Source organism: Chrysoperla carnea, chromosome 1, assembly GCF_905475395.1.
Source record: "Chrysoperla carnea chromosome 1, inChrCarn1.1, whole genome shotgun sequence".
In the NCBI taxonomy this organism is placed as follows: domain Eukaryota; kingdom Metazoa; phylum Arthropoda; class Insecta; order Neuroptera; family Chrysopidae; genus Chrysoperla; species Chrysoperla carnea.
The window spans coordinates 66,361,315-66,386,532 of NC_058337.1; the positions used below are offsets into that span (position 1 = coordinate 66,361,315).

Sequence of the window (25,218 nt, forward strand, 5' to 3'; positions counted from 1 at the left end):
ACTAGAATCTTTATGGGAACAGCTATCATGCTCCCTTTCCGATGGCCTTGTTTATTATTAATAATTAAAATGCATTTGTAACTTAATTAATATAAATAGAAGGTAATGAATGCAATTTTTTATTTATTTTGACTGTGTGGATACTTAATCCAGTAATATACTGGGTGTTCCAAACCACCCGTCCAGGCTGATTATTTTGAATAGTTTTAAAAAAAAATTGAAACGAAAAAACACGTATCGAATATTTTTTGAAACTCTATCTAACCATATCAAAAACACCCTCCACCCTCAACCCCTGTTAGGGGTAGGGGGTGTAACTTGCAAAAATCAAATGGAAACCCCTATTTTTTTCTGCAGATTTGGATTCTTCAGAAGAAAAGACAAACATTTTGTCTAAGAAATTTTTCCCGATTTTCGGTAGATCGCGCTACAATCGACAAAAATCGTTCTTTTAGATTTGGCATTAGAACTGCAGTTCAAGTGAAGGCGAGAAAAGTTTTTTGAGTTGAGAATAGTTATTTTCAATTTTGTTTTTGTTTTTTTGAAGAAAAGACTATTCTGTTTTTGTTTTTCATATTTTATTATGATTTAGAAAAATTATTTTTGTAATTAATTTTGTACCGCAAAAGCTCGTTTGAAAACTTATTTTCTAGTTTTGGAATTTGTTGCTCAAAAACTTTTCTCACCTCTTGCCACTTTGCACGGAAAGTTGCGAGGGTGAGAAATGTTACCCCTAAATTTTATATGAAGTGAAAATTATTTTACAATAAATTTATTATTACATCTCGAAACCTTTCGAAGCAAAACTCTCATTTACGGATTTAAAATCCTATATCTTTTGAAATAATCAACATACTGAAATTTTTTTCAAATAATTCGAAAAGTTAAACTGCCTTCTTCTAAGCCCTGGCAATTAATTTTTTTTTTAACATTTTATCACTCTCATATTTTTCGTTTTGAACATGTTAAAAAACAGACTTTTTCTTATTTTAGGAGTTTTTTCACCTGGCCGTAATTTTATAAAAAAAAAGCGTTACCCCAAGTACAAAGCGGCAGAGGGTGATAAATTTTGAGCAATAGATTCCAAAACTAGAAAGTACATAATATACTTTCCTACTATACTTTTGTTTTGTATAAGATTTTTGATAACGATTTTTTTTTATAAAATGGGGGGTCAGTTGATAAAACACCTAAAATATCGTAAAATTCAGTTTTTTGAAATGTTTTAATAGCGAAAAGTGGAATGATAAAAGTTTTTACAAAACAATATGCCAGGGAAGAAAAGATGGATGTTTGCCGACTTTGTATTCTGTTATACTTCAACATTCATAGTCAAACGGCGCGGTGTAAACAATGTAATATTTTTAGAAAGGATACCCTCGCAGGTTGCTTGCGCGGATAAATTATGTACTATTCGTTTACTTTTTGCATAGTTCTAAAAAAGAGTCATCCAAAGAACATTTCGAAAGTTGCATTTTTTTAAATTTTGAATATTTATTGTTATGACATAAATGTTTCACCTTATGCAATTTTTAAGATACCGAAGGTAAAATAATTATGCATCTATGTCATATAAATGTTTAGATTTATGATTATTTTCTAAAATATCATAAATATCTTTAAATGTTATAATTTAAATTAAAACCGTAAAATTAATAAATTATATAAAAATGTTTGTTTTATTTATTACTGGTGTTTTTCCGTCTAATTTTAGAATAGAAAATTTTGTAATGTTTTTTTATTTTTTTAAATTTTGATTTTGATTTATTGGCAATCATCTGTTATTGCAAAATTATGATTATTTTTTAGTTGAATGTTTTTTGTGAAACATTTTTAACAGGTTTCTCAATTACTGACTGGCTTTTAATAGATTTAACCTATAGTACGGACTGATTTATAAGTCGTTATATACATTTTATGACGAAATAATTTATCGGTTATTAACTTACTTATTATTGGCCTATTCGGCCTTATAATATACCTTGGATAATATATGAAGATTAAGATTCATGATAACTTTGATAACCCATTATAACTTTTGTTCCATATATGGAACAAAATATTCAACTTCTTAAATTTAGAGTTCAATATTATACTAACCCGATAACTTGAAAGTTTAAAAATATAGTTAACCGAATAGTTTTTCAAAACTTCTCGTACATGGCACATAAAATATCATAGTTTGTCATTTAAAATTAAAAATAAATGTTCCTTTTTTGGGAAAAAGTTATATATAAGTATGGAAGAAGTTATATATATGGAAGAATTTTATAAAGCTGTCATAAACCTCGATAGCACAAATTTTTTTAAATTGTGGGTTCGATCTCCACTTAAGTTTAATTTTGTCCATATTAAACTGTTTTTTATTTTCTCGAAATTAAAATTTGTTTTTTAACTAATAATGGCTATCTGAGCCACTTGTTTTACAATTATTTTTACTTTTTAATTCTGTTTCATCGGTTTTCATCTTCAGGAATATTTTCTTTAATGTGTAGGTGCTAGCATATTTTTTTTATGGATACATAATAGCATTGATGGTCATGCCAAGGTGATATACTTAATTAGTGCCCTAGATTTTTCATTAAAATACCACATTATTTAATAAAACCTGTTTAATTATAAAAATAATAGCTAAGTGAAACTTAATATAATAATTGAGTGTATTTTGAATCAGGCTGAATAGATCAATTATTATTTTATTATTATAAATAACAAAATTGTAAAGAATAAGAAAACAAAACAAAAAAATAATTTCAAAATATTTTTGATTCCATCCCGGATGTAATTATGTTTAGTTTCCAAATATTTTTTTTTGGTCTGTAAATAAAAAAATTTGCTTGTGTCAAGAATTACATAATGTTAATTCTGCGTGATTTAGAGCACATGTCTCTTATTATGCAGCTATGTTCGTGACTGAGAACGGTAAATTTCTTCAATACATTGTAATTAACCTGTAGCAGTGAGATCATTGAAAGATTTAATAATAAAAATTTAAATAGATTTATAGGGTTCCGTACTCAAAATCATGCAGTATCATTAGTAAAGCCACTGCCTCTAAAATCGTTGCATTTACTAAAGCTGATTATTTGAGGATTGGTTATACTAGTTGTGTACACACAAATACTGTGGCAAGTAAATCGAACGATAGAACAGGGATCAGATATATGCTATCGAAAAGTTAAGTTTTACGTGGTACTAAAATGAATTTATACCAAAGCTGAAAATGTTTTAACGATTGTATATTTCATATAGATAACAGTTATAACAGTCAGTCAGTTAAGCGTTAGAACAGGCATTGTCAGTCAGCCCTTATTTATGTACAATATTAGTTCAATGGTATTTAAATAAGTTTATTAAAGCTGAAAATTGTTATACAGTAATATACAAGCTGTATAACAATTTTCAGCTTTAATAAATTCATGTAAATACCACGGAAATCATAAATGAATCTTATTTATTTATTGTTCACAAAAAAAGGGGTTACTGCCCAGCGAAATATTATGCAAAATATTACAGGCTGGCTTACCTATCAAAAGAAATAACAATATTTTATGTATATAGAAATATATAGTATATAGAAATACATAAAATATTGGAATTTCATGGTCATGTTTTGATATATAAATTTTCTCACGATTTGGTCACCTGTGTCTATTCTTTTGGTTATTCTCTGAGCAGAAATTTTATAAAATCTACAAGGTTTACGATATAAAGTTTTAATCAAAAATTATTTTCTTTCAAAAAACAAACGTTTGTCGTCTCCGTAGTTTTTTTCTATCTCCCACTTTTGCGTAAAAAAGATGATGTTAAAATTTCTTCTTTCAGAGTGTATCACTGAGTGAATTTCAGTGACACTAAAAAATCAACTTGGGATTATAATTGATAAAAGGATTCTTAGGAAAGCTAGAATTTAGATTTATTTTGATAGCTTTTCGGTAGATACTTAATTTTTGAGGGATAATTTTTAGTGGAAAACTAGAAAGAATAAGGAATAGCAGAAGGAACAATATTGGCTATTAAAAAAAAAAAGGTTAAAATAATGGACATTGCGCTTTATTATGGGCTAACGGTCTAATATCTTTAACATTTCTCTTTGTTTTAGAACAAAAGTGTAGACAAACTAAACAAGAAAAAGATACCCTTGATCCATCAACGTATTTTTTGTTTTGCTTTAAATAATAACATAGTGCAAAAATAAAACTTAACTTAATTTTAAAACTAAACAATCTTTTACTCATGATTTCTTTTAAAACAAATTCGTGATTGACTTCCATAATTAACATTTACAACGGGATCTTATCTTGCAGTAAATAAAAGACATTAGTCTAGGTACTCATCTGCATACATTGTCATTGATAAATAAACATCTAGCAATTAGTGTGAGGCTTATTTATGCTAGGTCTAACAACTTTTTATACCTCGTATCTATGAAATATTTATCAAGGTATACAAATTTTAGTCCCCAGTTTGTAACGCTTAGAAATAGTTATGATACGAACAAAAATTTTGGAATATAGGTGTTCATAAAATCAACTAATTAGTCCATTTCCGCCTGTCCGTTAGAGTATTAAAATCGTCTGTCATACATCTTGTAAACCGCAAGAGATAGATTTAAAATTCAAATGATAAAATGTTCCTTATAAAAAAACTAGCGGATCCGACATACGTTATCCTGTGGAAACATAACTGCAATTCATTAATATCTATACTATGCTTAGTCGGCCCGCTAAACCCATCTCGCTAATACCATCCCGTTATACTTATTCCGCTAAACCCATTCCACTTAACCCATCCCGCTAAAACCAAATTTTACTCCTATCTATTGGACAGGCCACGGCCTGACCTTCAATCTTTGGCCCGGCTGGAGGAAGCTAGCTGCGCTCGCAGAATAATAATAAATATTACCTCAATAGTATTAAAAATACGCAGGACATAGTATGTTGTAATATAATGTACCATATGATTTATATGCGCTCCCACCATTAATCGAAGTTTAATTTTTTTGGTCAAATTCAATCAGTCAATGTATATTTAATTTTTTGTGAAATAAAGCCATGTGTTCAAAAAATTTATTAAATTCGAAGAACGTCATTTTATCGTTAATGCAATATTATGTTTGAGTTTACAAATAAAATTGAATTTGAAAAAAATTTCAATAAAATAATGGATTCATATTACAATTTATTAATTTTTAAATCAAAGAAATTGAACACAATATTTCATATATCAAGCAAAAAAACAAATTGTTAATTGAAAAAATTGTTTTGTGTTTGATACAGTAGGCATATCTATGGTAAAATTGAAAAATTATCATGTAAAGTTAGTTCAAAGAAAAATCATGTTTTTTATAAACTATTCCTTAGTTTTCATTTTCCACCCATATTAAACTAAAGAAAGCGTCTAAGTATGTATTTTTAATCCCCGAACTAAAAAAAGGGGTGTTATAAGTTTGAACGCTATGTGTGTTTGGCTGTCTGTGGAATCGTAGCGCCTAAAAGGATGAACCGATTTTAATTTTTTTGGTTTCATTTGAAAGGTAATTTAACGGAGAGAGTTTCAAGTGCGAGATTAGTGTTTCGCACCTGAAAAAACTAAAAAAATGGCGATAATCTTCAAAATCAATTCAGTTTAGAATAGGCATGACATATAATTTTAACATATAAATAATTACTATGGAAATGAATGGTCAAATAAACCTGGCTACATTCATTTCGAAAAATGAAATGGTAAAATAATTAATTCAAAACAACAAAGGAACAAAGTCTTTGATATTGATTTATGAAGGAGTGTTATAAGTTTAAAGTGTTTATCTGTGCATCTGTATGTTTCTCAGTGGATGGCATCGTAGTCAAAACGGTCGAACCGACTCGATTGAGTACATTTTATAGCTAGGTTTCCAAAAATCGTTTTACGATCGCTTTTAATCACTTGTTAGCTAATAATTAACTTTTAGATAATTCACATTTGTAACTTATAAAAGTTTATTTTATGTTTACATATATGATTATTTTTTTGTACGAATGTTTCACAAGATGTGTGTGAGTGCGCGTTGATTTAAATTATTCTTCAATTTTTATAGTATTTTCGTATACAAACAAATTCCATGTGAAAATTTCCAATAAAAAAATTTCGTAACCCTGGAACACGATGTATTGTCTATACATTAAAATTTCAAATTAATTAAATAACTCAAATGATTCACCTTAAAATGTCAACAAGTCCGAATTTGTTGATACTTAAAAAACAGAAAACGAAAAAAAAAAAAAATCGATAATTGATTATTGCTTCATGTAATACTTGTAAAAAATAAATTAATTAAAACCGGTCTGATGGTTGTATATTAATAAGTTTTTTTTGTAATACTTAATTTATTTATTTTTTATATTATGTATTTTTAATGTAATGAAAATTTAATAATTATTATTATATTAAGTTTTAGTGAGAATCATTTATCTTAAATTACATATAATGATATGTATATATCCAACGTAAAATTGATCTACATAATATAACTTGTTTTTTGACAGTTTGGTTTATATATACCCTGTGAATATTCACCGTGAGCCCATTATGAAATAAAATTTCCACGATTCTCTTGACTTTTTTGAAAAACTTTGTTACTTTGATAATAAAGAAGATTTAAGTTTTATCCTTGGCATGAGTGTCTAATTTTTGGCAATTCGACGACAAAAATGGCAGAAAATTTACAACTGTCGAAAGTTTTTCAAAAACGTTTTTTTTTTTTTTTTTTTTTTTTTTTTTATTTGTAATTATATTTCATTTTTTAAACCTTTCGCGACATGTACTAAACTTAATTTTGTCAATATTCAAAAAAGAACCATGGAAATTGGAATTCTTTATAGGTTTACAAACAGAGTTTACAAAACAAACAATGCTAGTGTTTCTCCCATTTTTCAATAATTTTAGCTTAGTGATTACAAAGCCATATAAAATTTGTTGTAAAATTTTGATATTTTCTTCTAGCTCCATAAATACCTACTAATTTAAATACAGTGCATATGGTCTCGCTCGATACATAAGTTTGTTATTAAAAGTTTCTAAAGTCCCTAAAAGAGGCAGGGAGATGAAATTTTGGATGGAAATACGTCATTTTTGAATATACTACTTTAAAACATTTTAAAAAATTTTGCCTTTAAAATGCGAAATTATCAGCAAATATCATAGGCTACATTTTATTTTCTAAAAAATGAGGATTCCGTTCCTTCTTCTGAGATTAGCTGGAATATGCATAAGGAAACTTTGTAGCAAAATTCCGCTTTCTTCCATTGGAATATTGAGATTTTTTCTATTTTGCTATAATTCGGTTGAGATTGGAATCCTAATTGACTGTACTGTAAATTACATAGGGTATATAAATGATTGGCTTTATTCAATTGTTACCTTCAACTTGTTTTCGCATTCGTTACACTGATTATATATTCGAAGAATTGGTTTGATAAAATTTTTTGTGTATAATAATTAGAATGTTCATGATGTATAATTTGGGGTAATTTTGATGTCTGAGAATCTTCACAAAAATGAGACAATAATGTATAATTTTAAAATCAGATTTTTAACATCAGGGATTGTTATTTTTTGTAAATGTAGCATGAACTGAAATTTTTTAATAACGAAAATAATCTAAACTAACCAAGCATGTAGGAAATGTGTTCGCGACATACAACTTCGGAAAAAATGGCGACTAAAAACGCATTTTACATCCAAGGTATTCATTAAAATATGAAAAAAGTTAGGAGTAAAGTATCATTTACTTTTCACGACATTTCCAACAAAGAAGCAGCTGACACTCCAACGGCTTGTTAAATTTTTATTTTACAACCGAAAATCTTAAGCATCTCGGTAATATATCGACATTCAAATAAAAAATTCATTTGAATATTTGAATTTGTTTGAGGACTCCCGGCTTTAAGACAATCACGTCAAACTTTTCTCATTTTTTTCGAGGATTAAAGAACTATCTTTTCAGCCGTGATCAATCGGAACTTTATCGGTTTTAGTAATGACCAAGACATGGTCTTGGTCTTGCAGCAAGACTCTTGCAAGAATCTCGAATTCTGCTAAATCATAAAAATTAACTGTTCATTATGAACTTTGTTAATTTTTTTAAACTCTTGAGAAAAACCAGTTTAGTATTTCAGCATGGTTAAAAGATTATCCTGGCTCGTCAAAATTTGTTATTTTACAGGACTTAAAGTTCGAATATGACGGTCCAATTTCTATTTGTGAGCCATGCTTCCCACCGTAGAGTAGTTAAGTATTAAAAACTGATTATAATCCTTATTTATTTTTAATACGATTCAATAATATTATATTGGAGAGATATAATAATAAAAACGGGGGGTTTAACCTCCGTTTTTATGACATATACGCCTTATCACAGAGGCCACCCACATCATTATTTGTTAATATTTATTTATTAAATTACAATCATATATACAATTACATTTTTGATGTGGGTGGAATCTTCGTTCTTATCCAAGCGACGACAATTGATCAATTCTGCACTCTTATTAATTATAAATTGTTCACACTGCCGCTGCTTGGATTCAAACCCGCAACCTAAGTCTAAATAGTCCAACGTTCACAATCATACGCCTTAGACCGCTCGGCCATTAAGGCTCATGGCACTAAAATTGGAGAGTTATAAAAATGATAACCTTACAACCTCTTCCGAAATTTAATCCTATCATTGAAATTTAATTTTGATGAATACTTTAGCCGACATTTGTAGAGCGTAAAATTTTCTATCGAATGCTTTTGAGTTAATTGCAAAAAAAAAAGCGTGGAAAAGTTCGCGAAAAAGCATTGTAGATTTTTCCGGATTAAATTTGTGAGGTGGCATACATACATGTAGCATTTTTAACTTCTGCAAATCAGCGATTTTGTCTTAAACTAAGGGAGCACTGATAAAATTATAATCGTTTCTATGTCAAGGGTTTATTTTATTCTTCTAAATTCAAGATAAATTCATCAAAATCTTTGTTGCATAAAATATTCTGATTTATGCATTTTTTTTCTAAGAGATAATATTACTGTTCACTAACATGCAAAATTCTAGTTTCTACACTTGGGAAATTTATGGTTTAGTAAATATAAGCCTTGAAATTTTTTAAAGAAAATAAAATATTTGTTTATGTTTTAAAAAAAACAAATATTTGCATAAATCTGCAATTAATTCAGTGTTATATGTGCGGTCTTTATCAAGGTTCATAAATTTGTAGATAGTTTATTATTTATATTCAAGGAATTGCAAAGCATATCTTTTTACAAAGAGGAATAGATAAACAAATGAAAACAAACAATTGACTGAGTTAATTGTTGAAATACCATGTATAGACAGTGTTGATTACTCTATCACATTACACATACATGTCACACATATATAACTGATATTCCCATATAATACATACTTTGCGCATTATTTGCGCTCTCACGGATAAACAGTGATGTTTACGAAAAAATGTTTCAAACAACAGTTGTTTATTTTTTTATAAGAAACATTTTTTACATTTAAACTTTTGTACTATCTCCAACGGTTTACATGAAGGGTCGTACGGATCCAAGACCCAATTGACCTATGTTGCTCATTTACGAACCTGACCTCAATTTTTACGTCCTCAGCAGGGTATAAAAATTTCAGCTTGATATCTCTTTACATTTTTGAGTAATCGTGATGACTGACGGACAGACCACAGACGATAGACGACAGACAGACAACCGGAAATGGACTAATTAGGTGACTTTATGAACACCTATACCAAAATTTTGTTCATAGCATCAATATTTTTAAGCGTTACAAACTTGGGACTAAACTGAGTATACCTTGGTATATTTCATATACATGGTATAAAAAGATGAGGGACGATATGAGTCAAATTGAAATGAAACTGAAACTATGAGTTAATGCAATGGAACGTAGATGTAGACCTGGGCAGACAACCGGTTGGCTTATGGTATTTGGGATCTCGAAATGAAATATATAACTTGAAATACTACTAAAAAAAATATATTTTGTGTGGAACAATATTCGTATAAAAATTAGACTATACTTTGAAAATAAATTATTAAATTAAAATATGATAATTGTAGTTATTAAGTAAATTGAAATATGATAATTGCGAATTTCACTTAAGAAGCTCCTGATTTAGAAGACATTAAACTTTTTAAACTTTCAGTAGATGACAAGTATTTTATGTGTAAGGTATTAACAATTAAGTTTGTAAAAAGAACTTAAATATTTATTTTTAATACAATGTTAGTGTTTGGTAATTTAAGTAGATTTTTTTAATTATTATTTCAGATTTTTTCAAATGATTTGGTTTGCGTGTTCAATGTCGTTTGAATGTAATTATTTAGTTTTTTTTTTCTTCTTATTTAAACGACTTTAATCAACGGTTTAGTGTTTTGGGAACACGCCATACTTGGATTTTGAGACAGGATTTGAATCAGAGGCATAGAAGTCTTAGTCTTACAGAAACTAATAATTGAAAAACTGAAATAAAGAGAGAAACTGTTTTTCGTAAGACTGTTATGTACAAATTTTAAACATGCTTTGATTGGCGTGAAACTTTAAAAATTTTGTTTAGAATTGTCTTAAATATTCATTGGTGGGAAAAAAATTGTAAAGAAAAGCGGTTTTCCAGAAAAGGAGTGGTTAAAGTAACAATTGAATCACAAGCACTGCGATTATACCCTTTATCGATTTGAAATTTGAATATGTTATAGGTATTCATATTGTACCTGACCTGGTATTTTTTTTAAATTCTGTTAATTTTTCCAATTTTCATTTTTCACACTCAGGTACCTACAGTGAATTTATAAAATTTCGGTAGTCTCAGAGCAGGTAAAAATACCCTCCCAATAAAATGGTGAAAGAAAAATTGCAAAATTTTCTTGCAGAAAATTTGGAGTGAACGAATCGTTTTTTGAGATTTCTTCATTAGTATTTTATATCGATTTTCAATGATTTTTTTCTTAAAAATTTGCGTGACCTAAACTGAAATTTTAACCATAAATTCTTTGAGCTACCAAAAAATTTTGGAGCCTTTAAATAAAACATTTTTATCATGCTCATACATCCTTAATTTCTTGTTTTTTCGCATTAAATTTTGGTCAAATTCGGAGTAATCGAAGTAGTGATCTTGAAATTAAGAAAGTCTAGAATTTTTAACTTTTTCAAGTAGTGACCTTTAAAATTGAATGAAAGCAATAAATTTAGGTCATTTTTAAAAGACAGTTGTTGTTCATCATGTTGTACATATTAAAAGTAAAGCAACTCCACCTGCCTTATTTTAAATACAATATTACTTATTACCTATAAAGACAATAATAATAAAACAAGTGAAAACAAACAATTGACTGAGTTAATTGTTGAAATACCATGTATAGACATTAGACAGTGTTGATTATTTTGTCACACATATAACTGATATACCCATATTACTACAATTTGCGCATAATATTCGCTCTCACGGGTAAACGGTGATGGTAAATGTTTCAGACAATAGTTAGTTATTTTTTCATAAGAAACATTTTTTACATTCAAACTTTTGTTCTATCTCTAACGGTTTACAAGATGGGTCCTACGGACCCAAGACCCAATTGACCTATTTTGCTCATTTACGAACTAGACCTCACTTTTTACGTCCTGTAAGTACGCTGTCAGCTGAGTCAAGCTGTAAATTTCAGCTTGATATATTTTTTTGTTTTTGAGTTATCGTGTTCACAGAAGGACGGACAACCGAAAATGGACTAATTAGGTGATTTTATGAACAGCTATACCAAAATTTGGTTCATAGCATCAATATTTTTAACCGTTAAAAACTTGGGACTAAACTTAGTATACCTTGGTATATTTCATATACATGGTATAACATGAATGTATAAAATTAAAACATTAAAAATAAATTCACACAGTATCTACATAAAACAATTGAATTTCATCCAATATTTCAATAATATTACAAATCAAAAGCGATTAATGTCAAATTGATTTTAAATATACATGATGGTGTGCATACACAATAATTACATTGATTGTCTTTAATTATTTTATATTTATAGGTACTACAACTTTATAATATAAAAGATTTATTGAAGTTCCGGTATCATATTATATTTCAATTTAAAGTAACATTTAAAGAATGTTTTTTTTTTTTTTGTTATAAAAAATATACATACGTATATTACATATTTTACATTAAATACGTGTTGCAATTGAAATATTAAATGCAAGTGAAATTAATTTAAAAAAATTACTTGTCAAATGTAAGATTGACTGTCCAATCAAGGGTTTTGTACTATTCACTGTGTTATATACACATAACGCAGATATTTAATACTATAACGCAACATATCGTTGTAAGTCTGTATATTTATTAGTAGGTATCTACATGTAAAGGAGTTTAAAATTAACAAGTGAAATTAACAAAATTTGAAAAACCCCCGACCTATCGTTCGGGTACAGAACCGTTAGAACCGTAAACTTGCACTTGAAACATATATAAAAACACTCTCTCCATTAAATTACGTTTTTCCTTAAAGCATTCGGGTACGAAACACTAAAGTCGCACTTGAAACATAGCTAAAACCACTCCCCCTTAAATTACTTTCAAAAATTCAAATTGGTTCATCCGTTTAAGCGCTACGATGCCACAGACAGACACACACACGTAGCAGTCAAACTTATAACATCCCTTTTTTTAAATCGGGGGTTAAAAAAGTTAAATATATAAAACGGAAAAAGGATTTTGATAAAAAATAAAAAATAGAGGATGGTTGAGCTAACATAAAGAAAAAAATGAGACTAACTTAAGTCAAATCCGTTTGAAACTCTACCTGAAAATGCGGTTTTATAGCGAAAAAATTTAACGCGTTTATCACCATTTATTTCTCGGATTTGAAGTTTTTAATGATATCTTTATGTAAAAAAAATTCATCTCAAAATAATAGAAGGTTGCCGCATAATTTCCAAAAATGCAAAAATAGGTGTTTCGGAAAAGCTATGCGCGATCGGTATTGAAGCGTCCTATTAAAATTAAAAAACAAAAAACATTTTCTTCGTTAAAGTTGCCCTTAAACATTTGCATAATTATTAATTTGAAGACGCATGCCGTTTTTTGGCTCGGTTTTTCGTTTTTTTCCCATTTTTTTCACACAACTTCCTACATTGTGATTTTTTCAAAGTAAGTTATCTTAAAAACTACTATTTTTCTCCTAATTATCCCGTTGAAATATCGAAGGGTTAATTTTTTTTAAACTGAGGTATTTTCAGCCGTATTTACAGTACGTTATATCATCTTAACAACAACATAAAAGGATGAAACACTTTTATTCAAAGTGGTCAGTATAGTCTAAATCAATTCTGAATATTTTAGGGGGGGGGGGGTTGTTCGATTATTCAAACGAATAAATGACAAAACTAGGCATATTTAACATTTATTTTATGGTAAAACGGTAGATGGTATTATAACGATATGCGTTTTTATAGATTTCTTCAAAGTAGTCGATGGAAATTAAAAAAAATCTATTTAAATTAAAGTTAAAACCTGAATAAATTATTGAAAACAAAAAATAAATCCGTTGTGCCTGACCAATTAAGGATGTATGAGCACGGTAGTGGGAAAAAAATAAATTTTTTCAATTTTGATGGTGAATAACATTTTAACTTGAAAATACAAGACGAAAATTAAGAATAAAATTTTTAGATATCTGGAGTAATTTTCAAAATGCCGAAAGTTGAAAATTTTGTTTAATTATTTAGCTTTCGGCATTTTGAAAACCAAGGGAAGTTGAAAATAAGGTATAAATAATTTCAACCCTCAATCAAAAATTGCCTTGGTGCTCGTAATACCTTAAGATGGTGAACAGATAATATGGATAAATTGATGCATTTTCAACAGCGTTTTTAAAATCTCAGTCTGTGTGACTCGTTTATGAGTACGGAATCCTAAATAGTAAATTGACTTTATTATATTCACATATGCTGCGTGTAAATATTGTGTATAGTGAATTTAATATTTCAATATCTTGGTATGTTTAAGTGAACAAAAAAAAAACAAATATTTTTTATAGTTATTTATTTGAGTTTAATTTATTCAGAAATGAGTAATGTAATGCCATCATAAACATACACACATAGGTATAAACATAATCAAACAAGGTTGAATTTTTATTCATTATCATTACTTCAACAAAAAAATATCTACAGGATGTGCTTGGCAAAGGAATGCCATACCTAATTACTGAATTTATTAATTAATTTACCTTGTTGCTTGCCGAGTTCATAAAATTTTATGATTATATACAATTTGTTTATTATCAGTGTCGAACTGTTTTTAATTTGAAAATGTTTTAGCAAAGATCAAGTTTAGAAAAGCTAGCAGAAGGAGTAGGTACATTTTTTGACACACAATAAAAAAATTACTTGATTGGAGTAAGGTTACTAGGCTGTTGATGTTCTTTTAACCAGTAAATAATTCTTAAGTAAAAAAATTCAATACATAATTAAATAAAATAAGTAATAGGGGATCGGACTAATTTTTTTTATCACTTCAGGTAAAGAATTCTCACTGGACGTGAAGAGTGAAGTTGAATTTTAAAAATCTTTACTAGTATGTAAGATATGAATGGTTAAAATTCCTAATTAAACAAAGAGGAAGATACCCACTAATGACGTCATACGCGGGTATTACCATGTAGATTAAATTTCAATCTTTGTTTTGCTAAATGGAGATGGGCAACCTGTTAGTCCAATCTTTGATTGCTTATAACTTCTTCGTTTTTTATTCAATTTTAATATCAGTTTAAAATTTTGTCATGGTACCAAGTCTAGTTTTGCATTTTTATGGGTAATATGATCAATTCGACACCAAGATTATCCCCTATTGAATACTAAAAAATTAAAGAATACTTAGCAAATGAAAATCTTCTTGAACGAAGGAAATATTTACTGACTATCATTTAAGAGCATATTTTCTTGCATATCTGAAAAATTATTAATTTTTAAATCAAAATATTGATTATTAATTACAAAGTATTTAATGACTATTAAAAGAAAGTTAGGAAAGAAAGGACATTAATGTCCTGTTTCTGGACAGTAAATATTTAAAACAGAGATAAAATATTAAAAGTAAAAAAAATCGCAAATTTTGAGCTAGAGTGCTGTGAGAAAAATGTAATTGTCAAAATCCGAGAGAAGATTTTTGGTTTCAAATTAACTGATATGAAACGATAAAAGGTCACATTTATTTCTCATATCTAGATTTTGCTTGATTTCTTAAAATAAACTTTTCGCAACAGCACTATTTTGAGCGTAATAATTTAAAAGAAAAACTAAAATTTCGTTTGAAACTAAAAACCACGGATTTACTTTGTGTGAATCTTTAAATATTGCAATTTTCTTAAAATTGGTAACATTCAACTTGAAAAAATTAACAGGACAAGATTCATTTTGAAAACTTATCAATCTCAATGATCTCGATTATTTTTTATCCATGTAACTATTCATAGTATCATAGTAGTCTCAGTGCTTCGTTTCGTTTCATAAATTTAAAGTAATTAGATCATTTTGGATATATTCAATTTATTTATATGCGCTTCCACCAATGGATATCATTTAACAAGCTAGGGATACGACTGAACTAAGATTATTATTAAGGTTTTTACGACATACATAATATTTATATATTTTTTTACTCATTTTTTTTAGTTTAAAAATACAAATAGGAATACTTACTTCACTCGTTTATGAAATAACATATTCCGTTGAATAATTTGAGGAGATAAGAAGGTTGTATATTTTAAACTGAATCTGTACTGAATAATATATGGGCTCGACTACTGCTTAAATAATTTATATTTAATTATTTAAAAAATAATTATGGATTATAGATTTATTCTGAAACATTTTTCCGAAATCCGTAAGCATATGTTATAAAATTCAAAAACTAATTTTGTTTTATTTTGAAGAATTGTATTCAAACCCTTTGAAAATATCACCCAATATACATTTTTTTGTCTTTTGGTTCATCCAACTTGAAAAGCATTAACATGAGAGGTAAATATCAATTTCATATATACAGGGCGTCAATGAAGAATATCAAACTTTCATTTCAAACAAATTTTGACTAAATTAGCTCGACTTCAATGTATGTATGTGATATTATTATTTTCCTTACTTAATATTATTTTTGGTTCACCTAAACCAATATGTAATAATTTCCCGGATACACAGATAGCTCCCGGATACTCCCAGAAAAATGTTAGGTTCCTGAGAAATTATCATAAAGAAGTTACTATTTATATTTCTGAATCCCAGTTTTTTCCCGAAAATATTTCATTCCTAAGAGGTGCACATTGTGAAAAAGTACACAAAACTATATTTAAAGGTTTTTCAGTTTATTATAAATAATTTCTCTCTATCGTGTGTACAACCGTTGGTAAACGCTAATGTGTAAATAAAGTGATAAAATCACAAAGATATTAATTTAAAACAGAAGTCGAGGTATTCAAAGTTGATAAATATATTTATCGAATAAATTAAAAAAATTCAGCTCTCGCATTGACTCGAAATTTTTCTTTAGTAGATTAAATAAGATTTGAGTTAAGAGTAATTTTTAGAAGATGATTTTCACTACGATCTGTTTGATATATTGCACCTTCTTGGCTTCAAAGGTGCTGAAAGAGTCCTATAGATTTAATAATCTTTAGAATATCTTTGGGCGGCACTCCATTGCTTTTACTTAAGTGGAAAACAGTCCATGCAAAGTGATGGTCTCTTTTGAAAAAAAGGCTTTGGTATATTCACACGGTTTTTATAGGGCTTACAATATCCAGTAAGCAGACAGTGAATCTCCTCAAGTGATTTTTCAATTGAGTAGAGTTAATAAGAGCGTTAACGGCACATAAAGGCACAACATAGCCTTGGCTATAAGTGTTTTGCCTAAAACGGTTGTATTCGTGAACCACCCATTATTTTATTTTATTGTGTGTTGTGCTTTTCGGTAACCTAAGAAATGGTTCTGAAACGTGTAGTGGAGAACAGCCTCCTCCTTTCCATCAATTTCTGAATGTCGGGGCATCTAGGCAATAATGACATTGTTGGGTGAACCCAAATTTTTTATTTTTCGATGAACTTCAAAACAGTTTATGATTTTAATTTTGACGAATTTAGGGTTTTAAACGCCGCCTGTCTATCTGATATAGAATATATATTTATTTAGCAATATCTATTCAGTTCTAATATCTATATCGTATTGAACTTCATATCTTGACTATTTACAATATTTTGATAATTTATTATTTCTGCCATCATTTTGCACGTTTTATTGATGGACAACCTGTGTATTTTAAAAGGAGTGTTTCATTTGGCGTACAATAATATATTTCCCTGTATCTCTTTAGTTTTTTTTGGATGATGTTTTCTTTTTTTGTTTTTGTTTTGCTCTTATAATAATATTACACCTATATTGTGTACGATTTCTTGAACTTGTTAAACACGTTTTTTTATTTACTTTTTTTGTACTTACTTAAATTTTATAAAGACACCACGAGGGACGGACCGTCAGACGACCTATGACTTGAATTATTGTTAAGTAATCAAATTTGACATTAAAAACTTGTATGATATTTTTTTAGTAATAAATTTTTGCTTAATAATAATTTCTTAATAAAATTTGGTATATATTGATTTCTTTTAAATATTGTTTGTTAAGTATTGTAGATTTTAATCTTATAATGATTTGATGTTTTTGAAGTATCTTACAAGAACTACTGTAAGATTTTTGTGTATAAGATATCAATCTTGTTCTCTGTTTAAATAAATTATCTTTTGGATTTGTCAAAAAATTGAAATATTTAATGTTTTTAATCCAAAAGAAATTGTAAATTTTGCAATTATTTATTTCACATTTTTAGGTTGTTTTCAACCTAATGTATTTATTTATGTATTTCATTATATTTAAGTTAGTAAAACTATTTGCGTATTTATAAAGAACAACTTTCTTTTTTAAAACGCTTATCTATTGTTTGTCAGTTACGAATCAGAGTAAGGTTTTTATTGAAACTGAAAACTTAGATCGAATTCGACTCCGGAATAAGATATGTCGCTTTGAAAATAATATTTTTCGTTTGGAGCATTTTCCTCGATGAAATTTATTTATTGAGTTTCAAGCATATGTCAACTTAAAAAAGACCCTGAGACACAACGAGAGAAATGGAGGTAAAAAAATGTAAAATGCAGTCGACACTTTTTCTTCTATTATCCTAAAACCAATACGTTTGTCTTGAAACGAATAATCAGGTACGGGTTGATAAGAAATTGTTTTCTCTTTCTCATTTGTTTAAAAACGAGCTGATCAATGTTTAAAATTTAAAATTGGCAAGAATGATATCTTAGTAAGTACGATTCATTGTTTGTGTCGTTAGACAACTTTTAATACATTAATGTTAAGAAATAACCTGAAAATATTCAGAGAATCATTATATTATCTTTAATTGTAGTAAAAATTATGATAAACGTTTTAATAGAACTTTATAGTCCAGGTACCCAGCGGGTGTCCGAGGCCGATTTTTGCCTCCTCAATTTCCGATTTTTTGATATTTCTACCAATTTTATGATGACATTCGATGGCTGTTTTATATGGTAATAAAAAGCTACTTTGTCAACTTGGACACGTAGAGGGGCTACAAAAATTCGGAAAATTTTAAACTTAACGAAAATGACATTGCACAAAAATTAACGGTTTTAGAAAAATTTTACAAAGACATTTTTTGCTTTAAATAAGTCGATAAAACTGTGGAAATAATCGAAAAAATTTTCTGTTAAAAAAATCGAATTTTCTATATTTTCGAATACCTCGAAAATTTTCGAATATCATTTTTGGGTGTGTTTTTGAGTTTTCATTTTCGAAATTCTTCATGGAACGAGAGTAAACAGGGGAAACCTGGGTGAATCCCGCGACTTCAATCGTTCACAGAAATCTCTCGGGCGCTTCAACTATGTATTGCTGTTAATATTATCAGATAGAGTTGGTGTGAAATTCGAATCAATAAAGTGATGAATTAAAGATACTTACACATTTTTGGTTATTTCTGTTTCTCTCTGGAAACCTCAAAAAATCGAAAACGACATGCAGTGGAAATAATTATTTAAATTTTCGAAGTTTAAATTTTTTTAAACGCAATATCCTTTTCCTAATATTTTAGGAGAGTGAAGTTAAAATTTTTTTTCCCTGAATCGATCATAAAAAAATTTTCATTACAAAAATAGAAATAAAACAGATAAAAATTTCCCTTTTGGAAAATTGTATAAGCCTGCAACAAAAAGGATAAAATAGGGATTCCTGTCTACGATTCCTTGTCTCTTTTTATAAAAAGTGTGGCTTCAGAAAATTGTATTTTTTAAATTTTTTTTAAATTAATTTTTTTTAATTTTCAGGTAATATTCTTGGTGTCGTCATGTACGCAACAATTAATAACAGCATTTCCTTCACTCTACTTAAACTCGTTTTCAACTCCATTCACAAGCCTTCAAACACATGCATCTCAATTCAATAGCTTTCCAACAAATTTTCTAGCCGCAAGTTATGGTGGAGCATTCTTAAATACACCATCTTCATTTTATTCCCCACTCTTCTCAAGACCCAGTTATCCCAGTTATAATAATCCTTTGTTTAATTTCTTTGCTGAAACTCCATATTCAATATCGACAAACCGATTAAAACAGGTTCCATTAATTGTTGTACCCAAAGATCAAATTAACATGATATTAACTGGCCAAGTGAAAGGAGTAATTTCCAATAAGAAAAAATCGATGGTCACAGTAAAAACACAAAAGAATCGATTGGTACAATGTACTCCAGCAGTACGAGTTGTTTTAGAGCAACCAATTGTGGTAACCGCTGAACGAACTCAAGTATTATTCCCGGCTGAAATGTCGGTATTATTCCAACATTCACCGTATCCCATTAATGTGGGTGCTGTAATTGCTCCAGTGGAATCTGATACTGTTGTCTCCGAAGATTCTCCATTAAGTATTAATGTTGTTTACGCAATCCCAGCCGAAGTTTATAAAGATCCAAATGAAATTGATATTGAAGCTGATGTACAATTGAACAAACCAGTAAATACAGAAGGTGGAGTCGCTACTCTTGGTGGAGAGCCCAGTGATAACAAACCCCCTAAAACTGACTATGTTAATCGTGATAAAGATGTAAAAGTTGATCCAGAGAAACAAGCAGTGGTTGTTGATAGTCCATCAAATAATGGTGCAGACAGTGAGACAACTACAGTAAATGTAGAAAATTTCCCTGATGGAGTTGGTAAACCTGAACCAGTTGTGACTGACGAAGATGATGAATTAGGTAATATAATTAAAGCCACATCTACATCGAATTATATTTAAACTCTCAATTTACGAAGAAAAGAGCCCTTTTCTATATACAGGGTTTTGAAATTTTAGAAAAAAAGGCTATTATTATGAATATTGCCGTTATATAACGTTATTGTATATACAAGCGAAGTTAGCGAAGGTTGAATTATTTTATCAAGACAGGGGAATGGCACACCCATATGTCCATCGCTATTTTTCGAAATTTAACGCCATAAGCGTTAAATTTTTCTAAACAGTTCAAAATTTTAATGCAGAAAAATAAATTTTTTTTAAAATTTACTTTTTTGATTTTGTTTTTTTGGAGATAGAGCTGTTTTTAACTTCTGACGACTGAATGACGCCCGGAAATCATCCGAAAATTTGTGCCTCACTTTATTTGTAATTTTTTCTTGCCATTGTGTTCATTGTATCTGAAAAACAGACTGATTATCGTCGTTTGTTGAAATAAAGGTAATTTATTAATTTATTTTTTCAGTAAACCGAAATCCACCATCAAATGAGTTCCACAATTCAAAAGAATCCGATGTATTAAACGAATTACGAGAACAATCGAAAAAACAACGCCTTTAAAAATTGTTTTTTTACCAGTGTATTAAAATTTAATACTTTTTATTTACAATATAATTAATTTTAATTAAAATTAAAATAAAAAAATAAATAATAAACTATTTAATAATTTTTTGTAATAAAAAAATAAAAATTTTTGTAAATAAATAAATTTCTTTTTGTTTTATTTTAATTAAAACTTATGGTAAAAATACGAAAATTATTTATCACGTATACGAAGCATTGTAGCTGTCTCAGGAACTAAATCTTCAGATGGGGTGTCAATTAAATGTCTTGATTTGAGATGACGATCTAAGTCACGTTTTCGAACTAACACCTTCCCACATAGTTCACATCTGTAAAGAAAAATTTTTATTTTAGACCAATTTTGTCAAGCTCCAATTATAAACTTTTTACTTATTATCAAAGGTTTCAAATTTCTAAGTATTGAAATTCAATCAGATAAGATAGTATCAAGAAGTTAGGAATTTTGCAAAATTCATGATCAACAAGGCTTACATATTTTGAAATTTTTATAATATAAATTTTTAAGTTTTACAATTACAATAATCGTTGCACATTTCATGCACTCGCATAAGATAAAAATGGCTATGAAAACTTAAGTACAAAATTAAATATTAAGTACTTCGAAACTGATTAAATCGAGAAAAGTAAACTTTATCTCAAAATTTAATAAATATATTATCAATTTTGGAAAAGATAACCATGAAAAAATGATAAACTTAAAAAATGTTTAATAGCTAACATTATTTAACAAAATATTCTTGTTATGACATTTTATAATCCCGAGTTTGGGTTACCAATGAATAATAAAAATACCACTGAATAATAAAAATCAGAAAAATCGAATACCCGTTAAGAGACAATGAATGGATTTAGGAAAAAAAGAAAAAAAGTTTTGGAAAAAATAAATCGTAAATAGATCTGGAAAAACAGGTCGGTAAGAAATAGATCTGGTAAAAATACACTTGGGAAAAAATAGATCCGGAAAAATAGACCAAAAGAAGTAAATACGAATTTTTATTGATTCAAAAAAATATATATACCCGGAAAAATTGGCTTAAAAAAAGACGAGCGTCTCACGGCGCGATCGTATGGTCTTGTGGCTGCCAAACTAAGCGTACTAATTTCGGCATAATCAAATGTTACTAGATTTAAATTTATTTATTATATAAAACAATAAATATAAATATTTATTATATTATAATATTTATATTATCTCTTATTTACATTTATAATATGCCCGTTTTCTTTTTTTTTTATAAGATTTATTATATCTCCGTTTTCACTAATAGTGTCCCATTTTTGAACGAAAGAGCTACAAACTTCAGAATCTTACCAACTCCTCTATAGTCGACAAACTCAACCCAACCAACTCGTCATTACCACAATACAGAGTTATCAAAAAATAAAATAAGAATTGTTCAACGTAATAAAAATGAAATGGATGAAAAAAATCCTAAAATTCTAAAAAAAAATCCCGGAAAAAACACTTTAAAAAGGAACTGATAGTAATGAGTGTTAAATATTTATAAAATCGTAAATTTTTTCTTTTGATTCGAATCATGTTTGTTCATAAACATATAAATAGAAAATAGTAAACATTTTTTCTATCTTCGGATCTAGTTTTACTGGATCTATTTTTCTGTGTCTATTTTTTCCGAATCTATTTGTTCTGGGTCTATTTTCCCGAATATATTTTTTCTGGTTCTATATAATTTTTTTGGTCTATTTTTTCCTCAAGGGTCAACAAGGGGAAAGGGTCAACTTTCTGTTATATATGGATCTACATATTTTCTTATGTCAGATTAGTATTCTTTACCGCCATTTGTTTCGAATTTTTTTTAAGCTCTCAAGTTTTTAGGCTCTAGAAACTGTAAGAACAGTTCAGGAAAAAAGAGTTTATTCACCGACAAAATTATGTAGTTCCTTTAAAATTTTACCTATGTTTGACCATGATATGTCTCCCCTTATAAAAAAACTAAATACGATATTTTCATTCCAATAAAACAAAGTCGATACGTGTTTTTCCGTTTTTTGATTTTTCATTCCGTTTCCGAAATGTAAGGGTTTGGATCTTTTTTAAATGGCCTGCGTAATTATAATATCATATACTCCTTTGACTTTTTTTATTGCGCCTAATTCAAAGTGTAATTTGCATACTACAAAAAAAAATTGGAGAGGACCCTTTCTAAATAAAAAACTCTTAGTTTTTGACTTTTAGAATGTACGATTGGAAATAATTTTGTAAGAGTTTAGAGACCATTTTCACAATGTCTATTATTTATACCAAAGATATTTTTGCAGTAACATTTCTACAAAATACTTCATGAAAAATAAAAAAACTTACTGATTGAAAATAGTTTACTTACTTATAAGGCGTTTCTCCTTCGGCGTGTAAACGAACATGCTTGTTTAAATTACTGGGATCACCAAATGGTCGTAAACAGTATTTACATTTCAACGGTTTAAAACCGGTATGAGTACGAATATGTATTTTTAATCCGTATTTTCGTGAGTATAGTTTTCCACAATAAATACATAAATGTCCTTGTTTTGATTTACCCAAATTACTGACTAAGGTTTCCATATGTGCAGCATGAGTATACGTTAATTCTAAATTCGATTGGATATCGACCATATTCGTCGTTGGAAATTGAATTAATGATTGAGTTAAACGTATATTATTGTTTAATAAATATGGCGGAGGTGTTAACGGTGCTGATTTCGGTGCGTACGGTTGAAATGCTGACGATGTGTGATGTGGTAAAATTGAAGGTTCACTCATTGGTCGGATAAGAAGAGAATTGTCGTTTGGATTTGTGTTTAAGTCATCGAAACTTTTTCGACGCGACGGTTCTTTGTCGATTAATTGAAACTTGAATATTGAAGAATTTTTTGTTAAATTTAAAGGCACTGGTGATGATGATAAATTTGTTAAATTTTTTCGTAATCGTGTCCAAATATATTTAAATGAACGATTACAATCTAAAGTTAGATGGATTTTTAATGGGTTTGGATATTCAAAGTTACTTGTACATTTATGGCAAACATATTTTTTTTGACCTAAAAATTAAAAAAATTAATAGAAAATTAAAAAAAATTATTCCGCAGCCGGTAGGATTCGAACCTACGCTCCCAGAGGGAATCTGATTTCGAGTCAGACGCCTTAACCACTCGGCCACGACTGCTGTGCTAAACATTCTCTTTATGTTACTATTTAAACTCACCTTGTATGTTTGTTGGTGTAAGAAATGCCATTTGTAAAATTGATAATATATCATCGGAAAACCATAATTGGAATTCTTCACCACATTTAATTGGTTTTACAACTTCTAAATAAATATTTTTATCACTTTTATTTAAGGCAACTTGAATATTAAAACTATGGCAATCATTTGATAATTTTATTAATTGTATCACATCACCAAACGGAAAATTCGAACTTAAAAAATTTTGTTCTATTGAAATTTTCACATTTTCTGTACAACTTTTATTTCTATGTAGTTTATCACCCAAATAAAATGGTTTCGATTTTAAATGTGGATATAAATCACAATTAGCAACAATAATGTTTTCATGGATCATTGTTGAAGACGAACTTGGCAAATATTGTGGTATTATTGGAAACATATTATTCCCGATTGTTACTGAACAAAATCTCAAATTAAATTAAATGATAGTGACCAATATTCGGTGGCTTTTATTCAGCACACCACTAAAAATATAATTAGGGGGTTGATGATTGTGATTGTATATGAGTTGTAAACACTTGTTTTGGGGGTTGGTTTTGGATCATCACTTTATAGTTAAAATTTAATCATACAATTGTTTGTAAATATGAAGGTATTATATTGCATTTTTTGTGTTATTATTGAAAAGAGATCGCAATATCTGATAATTATGTTTGTGGAATAAGGGTAGCTGTAAGTATATTAAGTTTTTATTAAAAAGGTGCAATTGCATCCCTATGTATTTTATAAACAAGTGTATATTGGATTCTGTGTGCTATGAAACATGAGCTGTGTTCAAACGGCTACAATCAGTTTCATTAAAATCATACATTAACTTGAAATTTAAAGATATTAAAAAAGCAATAAACTTGCATTTTAATTAAAAGAAATTCGATAGATTAGCAAATAAAAATTTATTTTTACCATAATTTTTGAATGCTAATCTATTAGTTTTGCATTTGGCTTTATATGGAAACATAATGATTCTATTTTTTGATATTTAAT

General features: G+C 28.4%; 2 protein-coding genes and 1 non-coding gene across 3 annotated transcripts in view; 1 reads left to right on the forward strand and 2 right to left on the reverse strand.

Annotated features, from left to right (window-relative positions):
• LOC123305155 overlaps positions 1 to 21,025 on the forward strand; it is a 37,087-nt gene extending 16,062 nt beyond the window's left edge. Inside the window, exons 2-3 of the mRNA XM_044886783.1 lie at positions 19,460 to 20,384; positions 20,889 to 21,025. Of these exons, the coding sequence (XP_044742718.1) occupies positions 19,460 to 20,384; positions 20,889 to 20,983 (1,020 nt within the window). The 3' untranslated portion in view covers positions 20,984 to 21,025. The remainder of the gene's footprint in view (positions 1 to 19,459; positions 20,385 to 20,888) is intronic.
• A 154-nt stretch (positions 21,026 to 21,179) lies between these two features.
• On the reverse strand, positions 21,180 to 24,613 carry LOC123290458 (PR domain zinc finger protein 5). The gene is made up of 4 exons (XM_044870663.1): positions 24,211 to 24,613; positions 23,960 to 24,046; positions 23,353 to 23,896; positions 21,180 to 21,315 (listed from the first exon to the last, which is right to left on the reverse strand). The coding sequence occupies exons 1-4, from the start codon at positions 24,611 to 24,613 to the stop codon at positions 21,180 to 21,182; spliced, it is 1,170 nt and encodes a 389-aa protein (XP_044726598.1).
• On the reverse strand, positions 24,090 to 24,171 carry Trnas-cga. Its single transcript has one exon. It is a non-coding gene; the product is annotated as a tRNA-Ser (tRNA).
• Positions 24,614 to 25,218: the final 605 nt, after the last annotated feature.

Coding starts and splice junctions, on each gene's coding strand:
- LOC123290458 (XM_044870663.1), bottom strand. CDS start 24,613: ATGTTTCCAATAATACCACAATATTTGCCAAGTTCGTCTTCAACAATG. Junction 24,047..24,210: donor TACACCAACAAACATACAAG/GTGAGTTTAAAT, acceptor TTTAATTTTTAG/GTCAAAAAAAATATGTTTGC. Junction 21,316..23,352: donor GAAGGAGAAACGCCTTATAA/GTAAGTAAACTA, acceptor TTTTCTTTACAG/ATGTGAACTATGTGGGAAGG.